Raw genomic sequence first — 17,500 nt, 5'->3', positions numbered from 1 at the left:
TGGTTCCTTTCACCACCACTTTCAAGAAGAATGGTTAAGTTTGTGAACCGTTTCTCATCGAGCCACTCTGGCTGACATTGTTTACATCCTGGCGATTTAATTATGCAAGAATTTTGAAAAATTGGTGGACCTAACCCTGTTCCCCTTCAAAGGGATAGCTTGGTGAAAAATACAATTTATAGTTTTCCCCAGACTCCTGGTTTATGGCACAGTTTGATGTTGCCACCAGTAAAGAACATCACGCAGCTGGAAAGAGTACTAGCCTGAATGCGGCCTGTATTTTGGCCCATTTTTACAGCTAATGTTTTGTCATATAGATCAGAAGCTACACAGGTTAACGACGGTGTACATTTACCTCCAAGGGTCACGTAGCTTATAAGTGATGGGAACCAATTAGCTTCTGCACAAACTGCATGCTAAAGTCATTATACACTGTAATCTATAAAGATGGACAGAATTCAGGCTACAAGATCCCTGCTGGAAAGTCTAGCACAGACCTGCTTGCACTCCATGTAGGTCTAAACTGGTATGCTGGGTTAGCTGATCACCCAGCTTGGTCACAACCTCTGCTGGTTTTGGTGGTCATCATTGTATTACCTTACAATGCTACTGAGCAGCATACTAGCATCCAAAACACAACATATTCTGGTTTTGGTGTTGTTTTGGATGTTGCTATGCTGGTCGACCATCATCAACCAGCACTGGCCCAGCATAAACGCTCTTCTGGTTATTTACAGTAGGGTTATTAGCTACAGTAGCCTCGTAGTTCCATTGCAAAACCAAATACGTCCCATGTTATTGTTGAACACAATAAAAACGCAAAGTTTTGTTCAGTTGAGCTGAATTTTATTTTCAAAATCATCTATTAAAAATCAATATACAATGTAGAAATGCTGAGATTAAGACATTAGCATTAGGCTAATCTGAGATGAGATGGTTTCTGTAGAAAACAATAGTTGAACTAGTTCCAGCTAACACACTGTGTCCTATTGGAATGAAGTAGAAGGTGTTATAAAACATAAGAGAAGAACAGGAGCAGGTCAATGAGTTTTTTTATATCGCAATAAAAATTGAAAAAAAAAAAATGGGCCTGTCTGTGTGTGGGTTACGAAAAGGCATGGATATTCAAACATACAGACATGTGAATTCTTCATAGCGTTCACTTACTTAGCTGAGTATTCAAATAAGACGTGGTTTGGAATAAAAAAAGAAATACTCTTTGCATTATATTGCAATTCTTAAGTAAGTTTTTCAATGGTTGACACAAGCAGCTTGTATTAAACTAAATGGCTACATCTAACAGAACTTTATATGAAAATATGTTGCTCTGCAGGGCGAGTTAATCACATCTAAAAGTTAAATCACTAAAATCAACCGTCCGGTACGGATTAGCTCATATGCTAGCTGCACACACACACAAACAACCTTAAACCTTCCTTTCCATTTTCAGTGTAAAATGTTTTCTTTGAAATATTAGAATATTTGGATTTATTTAAAAAAATGTAGATAGGCATAAAGCAAAATTAGTTAAAAAAACAAAAAAAACAAAAAAAAGCTCATCCCTAGTGACCGTTTGCAAAATTATGATTGACACGCCTCTCAGCCAGTCACAACAACTCGCAACAAATCAGCAGTGAGAATGGCAGTGGCAGTAAATTAGTCAGAATTAAGATTAGAAGTGGTGGAAAGGTGTTACTGACGAATGCCTGACACGCTATTCTAATAATCTGGAGGGTGGTGCTGTTTTCGTTTCACTGAAGCTGAAAACATTTTGGATTAAACTGTGTTGAAGACCAGCTCAATGAAAACTACACTAAGCTTTGTACTGTTTCATTAACTTTAGCTAAAAGACTTTGCATGTTCTCCCCAACATTGCTCTGGTTAGGTCCAGTGTTAGCTTTAGCTTTACCTCATCTGAAGAGGCAGTCACTAAAAGCTCCTCCTTATTAGACATGAAAACATGCTGCTTTAACATTGAGTAGCTAAACGGGCTTCTGATTAATATAAACAGTGCTTTAAATGGGCCCACATTCACATTTTGTCTGTTCGAAGTTTAAGAAGAAGTGCTTCAGACCTCAGTTTGTCTGCACTTTTCCGTCGTACTACTGAACATTTTTAGTCTGTTAGCACAAGTGTTACAGATTCTACCAGGTAGGCTGAACTGGAAGTTTTATGGATGTAACAACAATAACTAAGGCGGGCGAAACCCTTTCAGAATTTTGCAAACGGTCAACTGTGACTTCTTAATGAATGTGGGCGTATGTGAGTGTGTTTTGGTCCCTGTGGTTGTCCAGTTTGTTTCCATGGATGGGACGAGCCTTGGCGCCTGTTTGGTCCTCACTGATTTGTCAGGACGAAAAGGGAAAAGGTCACAGCCCTTAGTTGATGATCTGTCGGGGTCGTCCGTAGCCGGTCATTCCAGCCTGCGACGCTCCTTTGTTGGTGCCCATTTGCAGACCAATGATACTCTGACCTTCTTTCAGCTGATCCTCAGTAAAGTCCCGCTTGTTCTCCTGGGCTTTCCTAATAAACACATACACATAAAATAATCCGTACACTGTCTAAAAACCACATGACAGGTGAAAATTTGCTGATGAATGGGCAAATAGAAATACTGCAAAATTATTTGGAATTAAATCTTTACATTACCTTACATTACAATTAAATGGCCAACATCATGCATTTATCTTGTGTTATATTTTTCATCCTGGAGGTCCTCTCATGACATTACGATTCTAATTCATTTTCACATCTCTTTATCCCATAAATTTAAATGGATACATCATAATTACAGCCACTTTCAGTTTGCAGCCAAAAACATGCATACATTTTTTTAACTAAATTTGACAGAAAATGAGATTAAATAGTTCTGCAAAATCTAAGACTTTACAAATAATTACAGTGGTATTGAAAAGCAGAAACAGTGATTAAAAATGCTGCAATAAAATTGGCTGTCCAGTGCAGAACCGTTCAAACAGTTTGAGCAGCAGAAGATCAACAGTGAAAATGGCAGAATTATTTCACCGTTTCTACAAGACATGAAACAATGACTTATAATCTCTGTTCATGTCGGGTATTAAGAGGGGATGAATAGTCAAGAGCTTCTCCACTACAGGTTTGATACTACCTAAAACCATCTTGCACAATTCACAGAATACTGCAAAACAAGAGAAGCACAAACAAGTAATTAAATTCATTCTTTAATTATTGTCAACTAAATGTCCTAAAAGTTTATGCCAAGAATTTCCATTCCACTATTGTTTTTGTTACTGTGTCTTTAAGACTCTATGATTTATACAAATTAGCCCTGCTCTGATTGGCTGCCCTCTAGCTGAAACATGCAGTAAGCTTCATTGTGAAGGGGCCAGGCTGAACTGTTGTAGACATCATAAGTGTAAATATGTGAATGTGTTGGTTTTTGTGACATCACAAAGACAATGGATTCGAAATGGGCTGTTTTGCAGCCTAGTTCACCTATATGGACCATGATTTTCCTTCTATGGTGTTACCAGTAATTTGCTAGTATGAGTTTTCAGATGCAAATTTATATGTATTTGTATAATTTGTGTTGTTAATTAATTTAAATAGTGATCGTTGCCTGCATATTAATGTAACTCTAAAATTATTGCAGACGTTGGACCTTGAACTTAGTCTCTAGCCAACAGTGCACAACAGTCAGACTGATAAGTGCTTGTTTTCCGGTTGCTATAGTGGCATAACATTAGTGTTGTCACCCTGCCAGTGTGCTGCAGTTTGCTTCTGTTGTCGAGTTGCCATGGCGACCCATCCGTGTCAAAGCAAGAACAGGAAAAGGAACAGGAAGCAGCCGCGCTCACCTATGGAACCATTTGGGGTCGCCGCGGTAACATCCATCAGTTTTAGTAACGGCCAGGCTGCCGAGTGCCATCAGGGTCATCTGCACAGCGGCCAGGTCTTTACCTGCACACAAGCAAATACATCATTTAGAAGACTTGATTAATATCAGGGAGCTAAAAAAATACATCTGTGGTTATAGTTTTTTTTTTTTTTATTATTATTTACTAAAGTCATCATGCATGTTGTATTGAAACTCTGCAAGTATCATAGCAGTGCTTTTAATTCTTTCTTAAGCTTTGCTTGGAAACAAAGGGGTTAAATTCTTGAAAGAAAACTCTGAATGGACAATTTTGTTCCCACAGTGTGTACACAGAGCGCTCCCATTGGTTAGGACTTCAGGAGCTGAACAGAAGGCCTTACTAGTTACCAACACAATTAAGTGACAGGGGAGTCACGTTTAGCTGTACAGTGGGTGGGACCAATTTCTTCAGGAAAAAAAACTTCTGGAAGTTCTAGATATGTCACTGTTTGTGAATGCAAGCCATAGTCTAAGCAGGTTTCAGTTTTTAGAAATGGAAAACAGTGGCAGAGTCCCTGTAAAACTGCTGTATACATGGTAAAATATATACATTAATGTGTGTTGAGCTTCAAGCGATGCACGTAGAATAACTTATTTTGATAATGGTGGTATTGAATCAGTGATCTATTCAGGATACAGCATAGACTGGCATATATTGTGTTTTGGATGCTGGTCAACCAGCAGAATAGCGTAAACCAGCAAAAACCAGGCTAGATGACTTTAGACAAGCCTTTGTCCATGCATTTGTCCACATTTATAGATAGCATATCATACAGTGTCATAAACAACTCAAGCAAGTCTATTAGAGATGCTGAACAACTCAACACGGTTTGAGACAAGTGAGTGATGACTCGCTGTCTAAGCTTCCTTTAGGCCTACTTGTTAGCCATATTAGCCTCATAGCATCAGTACAAAACTAAAGAAGCAAAGTTCAGACACCAAACGTCTCGGCTGACTACATTTGAGGTAACTGTGTACATTTGATTTTTGGCCAAACTCTTCCCTTAAAAGCAAGCAAAAGGCCGTGAGGGAGGACTCACCCTCCCAGAGGTCGACAGTCTGGAACACGTCGGATTTGGTGACGCCATACTTCTCGGCAGCAGTGAGGAACTGGGAGATCTGCTCCATCTGTTTGAAGGCCATGCTGGAGTTCTGGATCTTCTTCACTGGCTTTGCGTCCCTGTGCAGACTGTTAATCAGCTCACACAGAACCTAAACACAGCGATAAGCAGGAAGAAGGAAAAATAGAGAGAGTTAGAAACAGTAGTTATTGATATGCTACCGATACTTTGTGTGGTTCTCGATATTTTGTGCAATGTACATTAGTTAAAGGAGAACTCAAAACTACTGATTGCACACAGTTTCAGCATTATTTGCTCTTTCAGATTTAAATAAAGTCATGGAGTCTTTTAAAAAGAATAGGTAATTATAGATTTACAGACTGTAGTTTCTGTACAATGTTCACAACAAAATGAAACAGTAAAACTGAGTTTTATATATTGTCGCTGTCCAAAGAAAAAGTGTAGTAAAGTATCTCCAAAAGAGTAACTTTGCAGGAGAGGGAAAAACACTCTTACCTTTCAGTTTAAGTCACTGGAAAGAGATTTTATTCCGAGTGATTTTAGAGCGTTTTTACTGGTCCATCTACCATGAATTTATTTTGATATTATTTTTCTAACACTGCCCTGCATGTACCTCCTACAGGTGTATGCAAAAGTTTGGGAGCCCCAGTTAAATTTAAAATATTGGGAAACAATATAGACACTATGTTGGAAAGAATTCAGCAAGTAAATAGAAATTGTGCACTAAAATTAGCAGAAAAGGGTCAGATTTTTGTTATTTTTCAACTTATTTTCAGTTAGAAAATCAATGTAATGTTACTTTCAGTTCAAAATCTTTGCATTTAACTGAATATCGCTGCTGCTGGAAATAAAACCTTGCATCTTCTTTTTTGTCATTTTTAAATTTTTGACATTGTGCGTAAATTTCATGATGAAAAGACCAAAAGAAAAAAAAAAGACTTGGAAAAAGTCTGTTTCCAATGACTTACATTAAAAGTGCTGTAATTTTACATTACATGCTGTAAAGTTATCATTTCAGAGATATGAGGTGTCATTCCAACAGCAGTGATACATTTCCCCAGTGAGGACAGTGGTTTGGTGCACCATGTCAACAAATCAATTCAACGATACTACTGTTAATCAGAAGAGCTGCGGGGAATCCGATTCACTGTTTGAATCGACCGAAAACACCATACGGTCTAGTACAGCTTAAAGTGTAGTACAGTTTAAATCTTAGTGAACAAACATTTTGAAAAACCAAACGAATTTCCCTTAAATATTGAAGATAAAAAAATGACCAATTACTAAAATCTTGCGCTGGTGTGTGGGCTTTTTCCATGCATTTCTGTATGAGTGTGTGTCAGTGCTGCTGTGCTCCACCTAGCCACAAACATAAACACCTAACCAAACCCTAACCTCAACCTCGGGAACCCCAGCGTCAGCTTTGGCCTCTTCCTCTCTTTTACTTCTACGAAAAACTACGAAAAATTTTTGTACAAAAGAGTCAAAATGTTCACGCTGTCATCATTCTGGAAGCATCTGGTCCCCACAAAGAGACAAACACACACATGCTGCGCTAACTTACACATCCGTCCTTGAGCCACGTTTGGAAGCCCTGCTTGCCGGGCTGTGGTCTCCCCACCGAGGGTCCGCACTGAGCGACGATCCACTCCACCAGCCTCTCCTCCAACTCTGGGTCATACTTCTTATCGATCTTGCTCTGCACCTCGCGGCTCAAACCGTAAGACGGGCCTTTGTTTGCCATCACGCCTAAAACACACACACACACAAGACATATAATCAAGAAAAAGTTTAGGTGCTTTTTTAAATAAGAGCTTGATGTAGTATATAAACATTGTAAAGGCTTCAGTGTCTGTGAGGATCTACAGTCCATATATAGAAGCTAAGCTGCAACAAGAATCCATTTTTATTTAGTATTACTTGCACCTTCTTAAAAGGAAGGTCTGGTCCCACTTTATATTAAGTGTCTAATAACTGTAGTTACATGTGAACAACATATGCCACAACAATGTAACTACTAATGATGTAGTCACTGTTACAGAAGTACACCTTAAGTAATTAAACAGTTGATATATAGGTACAGTGCAATTATTGTGTTAATTATAGAATGGAAATTAGTGTGATGTGATTAGTATACCTTGTTACAACACAGTTACTCTACAGTAATAACGTAAAACAATGTAATATGTAAAAAATACTTTATCAGAAATTGACATTTGTGCAATCAGAAAAGATAAAACAGAAATTTTTTACACATGCGCAATTACACAGGCTGTACTTCTGTAATCCATCTGTAACACTGATTAAATCAGTAGTTACAGTGTTGTTACATATGTTATTAATGTGTAACTACACATTTATTAGGGACACCTAATATAAAGTTGGACCGAAGGTCTGACTTAAAGTTTAGGTCTGAAAAATTACTATTATATTGATGACAATATAAATCAATATAATTCAATAACCTCCTCAGAGGACACGCCCTTCACCAAGTTCATTTTTAATTGAAGGGCTCCGAGACACAGCTCTGCTCTGCATATTGCTATTACATATTTTTACCAGAGAGGTCTCCAAATCCCCAAATATTACATAGTGCAGCTTTAGTTAACCGTTTGCTGTTGGATCGATGCGCCTCTCAGCCAATCACAATTATCTCTACGTTTACATTCCTCCATCAAGCAAAGGAAAAACTTCTCAAAACAAACCTCAGTATAAAAAAAAATAAAATAAAATAAGTTCAAGCGAAACAAACATTAGAATGCCCTACGTTTTTCTTGAATTTTATCTTCCTGCACCGTGTTTATCCACCACAAACAATCATTATTAATCTCTACATGCCCATTTGCTAACCCCTCTTTATCCCTTAAATGTAAACAGGATTTTTTTTTTATCCTGCCTTTAATAGCTGCATATGTAAATGAGCTCCATTCTGATTGGTTGCTCTGTACTGTAGTTTATTAAAAAAAAAAAAAAAAAAAAAAAAAAAAAAAAAAAAAAAAAAAAGCATCCTGGGCTGAAAACCTGTTTCTCATTCACCAACATCTCCCAAAAGGTTCTTGAGGAAGGTCCTAAGATAAAGGCTACGTCAGATTGTTGTTCACACCATTGTGCTCTTGAGCATGTGCAGATTCTGATCTTACCTGAGAACAAATCCCAAATAAGAAAACATTGATGAATGTTATCATCCTCATGAAAACTGGGTGTGTATTGAGAAGATATTTCTTCTTAAGGACGCTTGGTAAATGAGCTCTATTCTTAACTGAAGCGTGAATGAACGGAGAGAGTTGGTCCTCATGTCATCACAAAAAACAGTGATGAAACTCGGTTTTCAGAAAAGTGAGGGAGAATTGAGTTTTCCACAACAGGGGCCATTTAAAGCACATGCCTAGTGCATTTACAAACATCTGTGTTTGTTTTGTTAATTATGTGAGGATATGAAGAACCTTGTGGGGACAAACACACACAAAATGATGTTTATTTGTACATGATGTGCATCAGATCCCCAAGGCCGCATTTGTAACTAAGTCAATTTGTTTAGGCTTGTGCAGTATAATCTTAGTGTTTTGTTTGAGCTTTAGTGATTATCCACTGCTCTACTCAGGTACATGAGAAAAAGTCAGCTGCATTAGTCATTTCTGTGTGTGTGTGTCCCTCGAGAGGCCTTCTGGTTGACTAAGCATGCGGCACACACCCTCTAAACTGGCCCGCAGTCAGTAAACTCTGTAATCACAAACTGCTGATCTGTGTGTGTGTGTGTGTGTGCGCATGTGTTTTCCCAGTGTTAAAACAGGATTTGGACCATTACATTATCAGTTTTCTCAAACACTATCAAATTATTAGGTATCAATTATGCTTAAAAATGGGTGTGACTTTCCGTCTGACACAAACACATTTAAGCCAGAGAGAGAGAGAGAGAGAGAGAGAGAGAGAGAGAGAGAGAGAGAGAGAGAGAGAGAGAGAGAGAGAGAGAGAGAGAGAGAGAGAGAGAGAGAGAGAGAGAGAGAGAGAGAGAGAGAGAGAGAGAGAGAGAGAGAGAGAGAGAGAGAGAGAACACATTTACTTAATGCAGACAACAGACATTAAGTAAATTAAGTAAATTACAGCTTATAACATTCACACAATTAAAAGAATGAACATTTACAAGCTATTATTGCCATTTAGCTACACAATTTAAACATAATTACTAGTTGTGTCAAAGTTAATAGCATGTTAACACGATAAAAGTTCAACGCCACTATTTTCTTAACACTGCAAACGCATTTTCCTAGTGAGACCCTTCAAATCAAAGCCCAGTTGCTCATGCACTGTTGCTGTGACTAAGACTGTAGTCTTCTTATTCAAATGCTAATAAATACTAACACTACGTAGCTTTTAAATAGCACGTTTCACTAATGACTGTTATTTAACTCAGTAAGTCAACAAAAACTTTGACTGGGGGTGCCCAAACTTTTGCACACAACTGTACGTGATATGTTGGAACATGTAGCCACATGCAGAAAAACAATACATTGTGGTGAAGCTTATATTAAACTCATGAAACTACAACAAAATATCCTGCTTTTTAAACATTTCTTCAGGGTCCAAATTGCTCAAATACAACAAATGCAATTACCTTTGATTAAAAATATAAAACAATGTGATAAGTAATTAATGGCAATTACATAACTGCATAATTATACATTTACATAAAGAATTACATTTACATTACTTTTGACAGATTTGAGTCTATACCCATTTTTTCCCCATTCACTTCATCAGCATTAACTTTATCAAATTCACATCATTATAAAATAATTACCAATAAAGTATGATATGTTTTGTTAATAATTATGACTTCTGAGAGTTTAATACAAAGTAGACGATGCATAAGCTCTACAGAATATTGCCTCAAAATAAGTAAAAGACTGGATGCTCAAAACTTAATTGGGCCTAAGGTAGAGCCCCGAATACGCTTCTTTACAGTCATTAAATCTACAGGGCAGGGCGCATTCTTAGCATCATTTACTCCCCACAACAACAAAAGGGAACTGCCCCTTGCATGGGTGGGGAGAGTTTCGGGGGAGACCCCCAAGGGGGAGAAATAAAATTAGTCAACAAACACGATTTGGATTGAGTTTGTTGCTCTGTGCGAAGTCTCTGTTTCAGCCATAGACCATCTGGAGCCAAAACAATCTGACTTTGGAATTGAATGCAGGGTGGAAGTGATGGAGCTTCGTTTCAACAAACATTACATTCACAGCCACACCAACAGAGTGATTTATAAGCATGTGATTCATTATGAGAAGATAACGGAGTTCCTTGTGCGACAATATATTTCCTTGGCTACCTGCTGGGCCAGCTAGCAAGGTCGAAATATTCAGTTTTGTGATGTTTCAGTAACATTAGCCCTTAGAAACAGAGTTTTTGTTGCTGTTTTGTTGCTATGTTACTGAAAGGCAGGTATTAATTACATAGCAGATTTGATTTACATTCTACATTGACCAAATCTCTGCTTGTGTCAACAGATCGTTTACTTTGTTGCAGCCACAGTTGTCTTCTTTGTTGTTTACTTCTTTAGATTTGCTCTGGAGCTAAGAAGCTAATTTTGCTATCAGGTAATGAAAGCTTATACTGACCCATGCTGGGTGACCAGCCAGATCAGCACCAGAGTAGCTTGAACCAGCTAAGACGAGCATGGAATTCAGGCTGGTATGTGCTATTGTTCCATGGGACAATGGGGCCCAATTAGCTTCAGGCTAACTGAATGTCTAAACCATCACACATTTGCCTCAAACTGTGTCAAGCAATCTCAAGTAGACCTGGTTGGGTGGTTTCTGACACTGTATGACACATTTTTACCTACAAACAAGGTTCAGAAGTCCATCGCACAGCTAAAAACAAAAGTAGCAGCCAATTTTAAGCCTGGATCTTGACTCCATGTGTGTCTGGTGGCTGTACACTTTACACATTTACCTCAAACTGCAACGCCTGTGAAGCAACCTCTAATGGCCTTGCTTACATGGTCTCTGATACTGTATCACACACTGTTATCTAAAAGAAAGCAGGCAAATGTGCATCTCATAGCTAAAAACAGCAGTAGCCGTCTTGACGCTTGGCTTTTGGCTGCACTTTGGTCCTTTGGTATAGATGATGGCTGCACACTTGCATCACACACTTACCTCAAACTGCATCAAGCTGATTTGTAATCTCTAATAGACTTGCTGGTGGGGTTTCTGATACTGCATGACAGGCTATTATTCCCAGAAGTGAGCCTTAAGCTTCCTTGTCAGCTTCATAGCCCATAGGTAAGACCCCAAACATAACCTGACCACCAACATTTGGGGTAAGAGGAATATAATTTAAATGTAGTTTTTTGAACTGTCACTTTAACCCTTTGATAGGCCAGAGTGTGCTGGTAGGCCCAAAGTCTATTACATGCTTCTATAACCAAGAACAGCCCAATAATCCCTGCACTTGCTGAATAATAAGACTTATTGTGCTATAAGCCTGGGGTTAATGTATCCATAGTCAACCATTTTGTCAAGATCATTCTCAGCTATGTCTACACACTGCGCTGTTTTTCTGAAAAAGCCTGGAATCACGCGTCAAAAGGTCAGCAAGGAACCAACAGGCCGAACAGACTGAACTCATCAAGAAGAAAATCCCCCTCTTCTGCCAAATCCCTTCAAAGTGAAAGAAGGAAGCACTGAAACAGAGTGGAGGACAGACACAGAGCCAAGGAAGGTCACGTTGCTCTGCTAAGTGCTGGCCCTTTAGGAGTCGGAGGCCATATAATCATTGACCAGAGCCTCAGGGGTGGCTTCCTGCTCCTGCTTGTTTTTGCCGTTTCCTGTGAACTTCCTCCCTTTTCAATTATATATTCGTTTGTAGTTGTATGCAAAGGTTCAAACCCCCCTGAGTTTAATATACAGTACTGTGAGAAAGTTTTAGGCACCTAAGCAAATTTTTAAACAACTGACCTCAGCAGTGAGTTTATCACAATATACAGTAGAATAAAGTCGTATTCATAATTCAGATAAACAGAAAAACAATAAAAAGTAACAAGAATTTCTTGGGTCCATATTTTTCCTTGACACCTTCACAGCCGCCACAGAGACTCGTTAATATCATCAATTATATCATGCGCACAATTTACTGAAGCACTGATTGGTCAAACCAGGAGCTGCTTTTTAACTACATCTAATACTGGGCTTCCTCGAGGAGAGGCTTGGAAATGGTTAAACAAACACACCAACATCCAGAAAATCACTATTTTTTATATATATATATATATATATATATATATATATATATATATATATAAAAAATAATCATTATTAATATGCTATACATTTTGTTTATTCAAATATAAACACTTTTCTCAGCAAATAAACCCAAAAAACACAAATATATAGATTTTGAAAATGTGTCTTGGGTTTTGCACAGTACTATACATGAAATCTGAATATGCTTTATGTTTCCGCCAATATGTTGCATTCAGAAAATAAAGGTAAATGTGCATTAAAAATGTGCAGTATGTTCTCTGTGTTGGATGTGTTCACATATCTTCACTTAGAAAACCAACAAGACTCATCATGATGTGCATCATGATCTACTTATTTGAGACAAATCACACTAATTACGTTAAAAAAACCACGTTAAATGTTCCAGTGTTAGCCAACTGGCTATTTTTCAACCGTAGGCCTATGAGGCCTACAGACAACTGAAGTATTCTAAACTAATGAGTTTATATTACAGGTCACCGGATGTAATATAGTCTCCTCATTTCTGTCTTTTCTTATTTTGATTATAATACATGTTGCACAGTGACGGACTGTGAACTGAGATGAACTCAGCTGACATCACCGTTCCTGCGAATGTGCTAATCTTCTGTAGTACAGCGGCGTGTTTCTACTGGTCCTGTCTGCGTCTGTGAGAAACGCTGGGTGTGCCTCTGTGTGTGTGTCTGTTTGAACACCTGGACTGGTGAAAGTGCGTGTCAGGATGCTGGCCTTGTCTGCTTTCCACAGCATGCGTGTGTTTTCTATCAACAGCATACAGAAGCTGTTAGACTGTGAGGCCAGTAGTTATTTTGTTAGGTGACAGAAGCTTCTGCACTTACAGTTAACAGTGTTTAAACTGAGAGCGTGGAGGAGAGATAAAACAGAGAGTGATGTGGCAATTTCCTCTTTCTAAGCCGTATCCTGTAATAACAACACATTATTGAGAAACCAATATTAAACATACTGTAACTATTATGATTTGTCCAGTAACAACTTTGAATTATTCAGTAACCAAAATGTATTGTCTAGTAACCACTATGAATTGTTCAGTAACCACTATGAATTTTCCTGTAACCACTATGAATTATTCAGTAGCCACTATGAATTATTCAGTAGCCACTAAGAATTATCCAGTAGCCACTATGAATTATTCAGTAGCCACTATGAATTGTCCAGTAACCACTATGAATTGTCCAGTAACCACTATGAATGATTCAATAACTACTATGAATGATTCAGTGACCACTATTAATTATCCAGTAATCGCTATGATTTTTCCAGTAACCACTATGAATTGTCCAGTAACCACTATGAATTATTCAGTAGCCACTACGAATTATCCAGTAGCCACTACGAATTATCCAGTAGCCACTACGAATTATCCAGTAATCGCTATGATTTGTCCAGTAGCCACTATGAATTATTCAGGAACCACTATGAATTATTCAGTAACCACTATGAATTATTCAGTAACCACTATGATTTTTCCAGTAATCGCTACGAATTATTCAGGAGCCACTACGAATTATTCAGCAGCCACTACGAATTATTCAGTAACCACTACGAATTATTCAGTAACCACTATGAATTATTCAGTAACCACTATGAATTATTCAGTAACCACTATGAATTATCCAGTAATCGCTATGATTTTTCCAGTAACCACTATGAATTATTCAGTAGCCACTATGAATTATTCAGTAGCCACTATGAATTATTCAGTAGCCACTACGAATTATCCAGTAATCGCTATGATTTGTCCAGTAACCACTATGAATTGTCCAGTAGCCACTATGAATTATTCAGTAGCCACTATGAATTATTCAGGAACCACTATGAATTATTCAGGAACCACTATGAATTATTCAGGAACCACTATGATTTTTCCAGTAACCACTATGATTTTTCCAGTAATCGCTACGAATTATTCAGGAGCCACTACGAATTATTCAGCAGCCACTACGAATTATTCAGTAACCACTATGAATTATTCAGTAACCACTATGATTTTTCCAGTAACCACTATGAATTATTCAGGAGCCACTATGAATTATTCAGCAGCCACTACGAATTATTCAGTAACCACTACGAATTATTCAGTAACCACTATGAATTATTCAGTAACCACTATGAATTGTTCAGGAACCACTATGAATTATTCAGGAACCACTATGAATTATTCAGGAACCACTATGAATTATCCATCTGTTATTAATTGTCCATTAATCACTATGAATGATCCAGTATCTGCTATTAATTAACCAGTGTTCAGTATGAATTATCCAGTATCTGCAATGAACTATTCAGTAACCACTGCAAACTATGCAGTATCTGTTATTAATTATGCAGTAATTTCTATGGCTTATCCTGTAACCGTTATGAATTGTCCAGTAACCACTATGAATTATTCAATAACCATTATTAATTATCCAGTGTCCGATATGAATTATCCCGTCACAACTACTAATGATTAACTACTTTGAATATATTGAAATTGTTTTAGTGCAACATTGGGCTTCTACATTTACAGTTGGGAAAGAGAAAGAGAAAGAGAGAGTCTATATATATATATATATATATATATATATATATATATATATATATATATATATATATATATATATATATATATATATATATATATATAGAGAGAGAGAGAGAGAGAGAGAGAGAGAGAGAGAGAGAGAGAGAGAGAGAGAGAGAGAGAGAGAGAGAGAGAGAGAGAGAGAAAAAGAGAAAAAGAGAAAGAGAAAGAGAGAGAGAGATAGAGAGAGAGATAGCGGGGCCTGTCCCATGTCCTGTGTGTGATTTTATTTGTGCATCTTGTTCTTTAAGTGGTCTGACTGGGTGTTTCCTCTGTTCATATGTGCTTGTTGTCTGAGGTTTGTCTTTTGCGCAGATGCTGGACCTCAGCCAGAAATGAAGAACATCTATAAACATGTACCATGAGTTATGATGTCCCAACTTTGCTTTTGCTCAACACACACACACAGAGCTATTACACAATGTCCTGATAGGCCTCAGCAGGCGTAAGAATGCAGCCCAATTGACTGCGCTGATAAAAGTAAATACGGGTTCGACTGAGCTCGTGGAAGATTTTGCCGGTTTAGAGAACCGTGTGCTCCATTTTACACTCGGTAAAACTGAAATGTTTATCTACTGATTGTTTTAAAGCAACAGTTGTGCCAAAAATGAATTTACATCTTTAAGTGTCCAAACTAGCCGACATGCAGTTCATCAGCCAAAGCATGTTTGCTCCTTTAGTTTTGCACTGGAGCTTTAAGGATCAATGTAATGCAAATGAATTTACCATTCAAAATAATACCCCCCCAAAACCCCCTACCGCCACCCCAACCACCCCCCCCCCCCCCCCGAATCTGAAGTAGTCTCAGCCCCTGAGTGAGAAACATATATATATATACACACACAGAGAGAGAGAGAGAGAGAGAGAGAGAGAGAGAGAGAGAGAGAGAGAGAGAGAGAGAGAGAGAGAGAGAGAGAAATATAGATCGAGAAAAAGAGAGAAAGGGAAGCGAGAGGGAGAGAGAGAGCCATAGAGACACATAGGCGGAGAGTGAGGGGCTGTTTTTAAGAGGAAAGTGTCCGAGTTTATTGAATTTTGTAGAGTGAATTAATCCAGAACACCACGTGGTCAGACAGTCAGGAGGTTAGACGGTGTGTGCGGGGCTGTGATGGGGAGAGAGATCGAGAATAAAGAGAGGAATCTGGTTCCCCTAACACATCAGTTGCCAGTGAAAACTTTCCCCAGTGAAACCTTACACACTCCCTCACTCCCTCCCTCAGCCGCTCACTCCCTCCCTCAGCCGCTCACGCGCGTCGGCGAGGCCTCAGGACGTGCTCCAGCAAGCCGAGGAATGCAGCGAGTGTGTGGAAGAGACGTGCAGCTCACATTCAACCAAACAGCCCTCCTGACTCGGCAGAGTGACGTCTGCGCAGAGGTTAAACCCTCACATTTAGGCTTAATCTCTGATCCTGAACTTAGTCCCAAACTGGGATTAACTCTCACCTTCTACACCGACTTCCTCAATACCTGAAACTCAGGGCAAAGGCAGGAAACCTGTTCTACCTCTAGTTTATATTCTCTACAGCGCTCTACGCGACACAGGCCTGGTGCGTGTATACGCTGTGTGTCTATGAGAGCCATTAGCAGTAATGTAACCTGAACGTACTCACAGTTGAGAAAAGTGTAGTAAAGTCAGCGTCTGCAGCTGCTGCTTCCTCCTGCTTCTCAGGCCTGTACTCCTCCACACCGCGCGAGTGTGTGCGTGTGCGAGTGCGAGCGTGAGCGTGTGTGCGAGTGCTGTGTGCTTCCTCTTTATTGCAGGTCTCAGAGTCCACTAGAGAGGGCGTGTCCACTTCAGGAGAAATGATTTCATCAAAGTGCACAAAGGGAGGGCAGAGAAAAAAGTCCATGGCCTTTTATGGTCGTGGCTACGTCCTTTTCTCTCTCTCTGTCTCTCTCTCTGTCTCTTTCCCTTGCTCTCTCTCCATGTCCGCCCCTCCTTTTTCCTCTTGTTATTTTCCCTGCCTTTTTTTTTGTTTTTTTCATGCACGCCTCCTGTTTTGGGAGTGGGAAGAAGAGAGGAATTCTCCAAATACCTCCTCTACCAGAGAGAGAGAGAGAGATGGGGGGGGGCTAGAGGATGAATGAGAGAGGTGGATGGTATTTGGGGTGGGGTTTGGGGTGACTACTGTAATTACAGACATTAACCCCTTCAGCTCTAGATTTATAACTACACTGATTATCCCAGTTTATCCTGAATGAACTCTCCTGTAACCACTGCGAGTTATTCAGAAACCCCTAGGAATTATTAAAGAGCCACTGGGAATTGTTCAGTAACTGTTATACATATACATTTGGGGCAGTCGTGGGCTGGAGGTTAGGGATCTGGCCCTGTGACCAGAAGGTTGCCGGTTCGATCCCCAGGGCCACTGTGTATACGCTGTGTGAAGACACCTCACCCCCAACTGCTCCCCGGGTGCCGTGGATAGGGCTGCCCACCGCTCCGGGCAAGTGTGCTCACTACCCACTAGTGTGTTTGTGGTGTTTCACTTCACGGATTATTCATAACTACTATGAAATATATTATAAGTGCTACAGGATCATCAGAATCCCTAATGAATAACATTTTTTCTTTTCTTCATGTGTGTGACCCCCCCACCCCACCACCACCACAACTCCCTCCGGGTTCCTCAGGCCTTGTTCCAACATGTGTGATGACATCATTAGGGCAAAGCTT

The 17,500-nt window shown here is 39.1% G+C and overlaps 1 protein-coding gene across 1 annotated transcript; it reads right to left on the bottom strand.

The window, feature by feature from the left end:
- Positions 1-824: 824 nt before the first annotated feature.
- On the bottom strand, positions 825-16,592 carry tagln2 (transgelin 2). The gene is made up of 5 exons (XM_017713871.2): positions 16,434-16,592; positions 6,542-6,726; positions 4,936-5,107; positions 3,837-3,939; positions 825-2,523 (listed from the first exon to the last, which is right to left on the bottom strand). The coding sequence occupies exons 2-5, from the start codon at positions 6,719-6,721 to the stop codon at positions 2,379-2,381; spliced, it is 600 nt and encodes a 199-aa protein (XP_017569360.1). The 5' UTR covers positions 6,722-6,726; positions 16,434-16,592; the 3' UTR covers positions 825-2,378.
- Positions 16,593-17,500: the final 908 nt, after the last annotated feature.

Source organism: Pygocentrus nattereri, chromosome 23 (genome assembly GCF_015220715.1).
Source record: "Pygocentrus nattereri isolate fPygNat1 chromosome 23, fPygNat1.pri, whole genome shotgun sequence".
Lineage (NCBI taxonomy): Eukaryota > Metazoa > Chordata > Actinopteri > Characiformes > Serrasalmidae > Pygocentrus > Pygocentrus nattereri.
This window is presented reverse-complemented; position numbering and strand designations above follow the sequence as displayed.

Bases quoted from the DNA above. Each gene is read 5' to 3' on its own strand.
- tagln2 (XM_017713871.2), bottom strand. From the start codon at position 6,721: ATGGCAAACAAAGGCCCGTCTTACGGTTTGAGCCGCGAGGTGCAGAGC. The intron at 3,940-4,935 runs GTGAGTCCTCCC...GCTTGTGTGCAG, and splicing joins GACTGTCGACCTCTGGGAGG to GTAAAGACCTGGCCGCTGTG. The intron at 2,524-3,836 runs GTGAGCGCGGCT...TGTGTTTATTAG, and splicing joins GACCCCAAATGGTTCCATAG to GAAAGCCCAGGAGAACAAGC.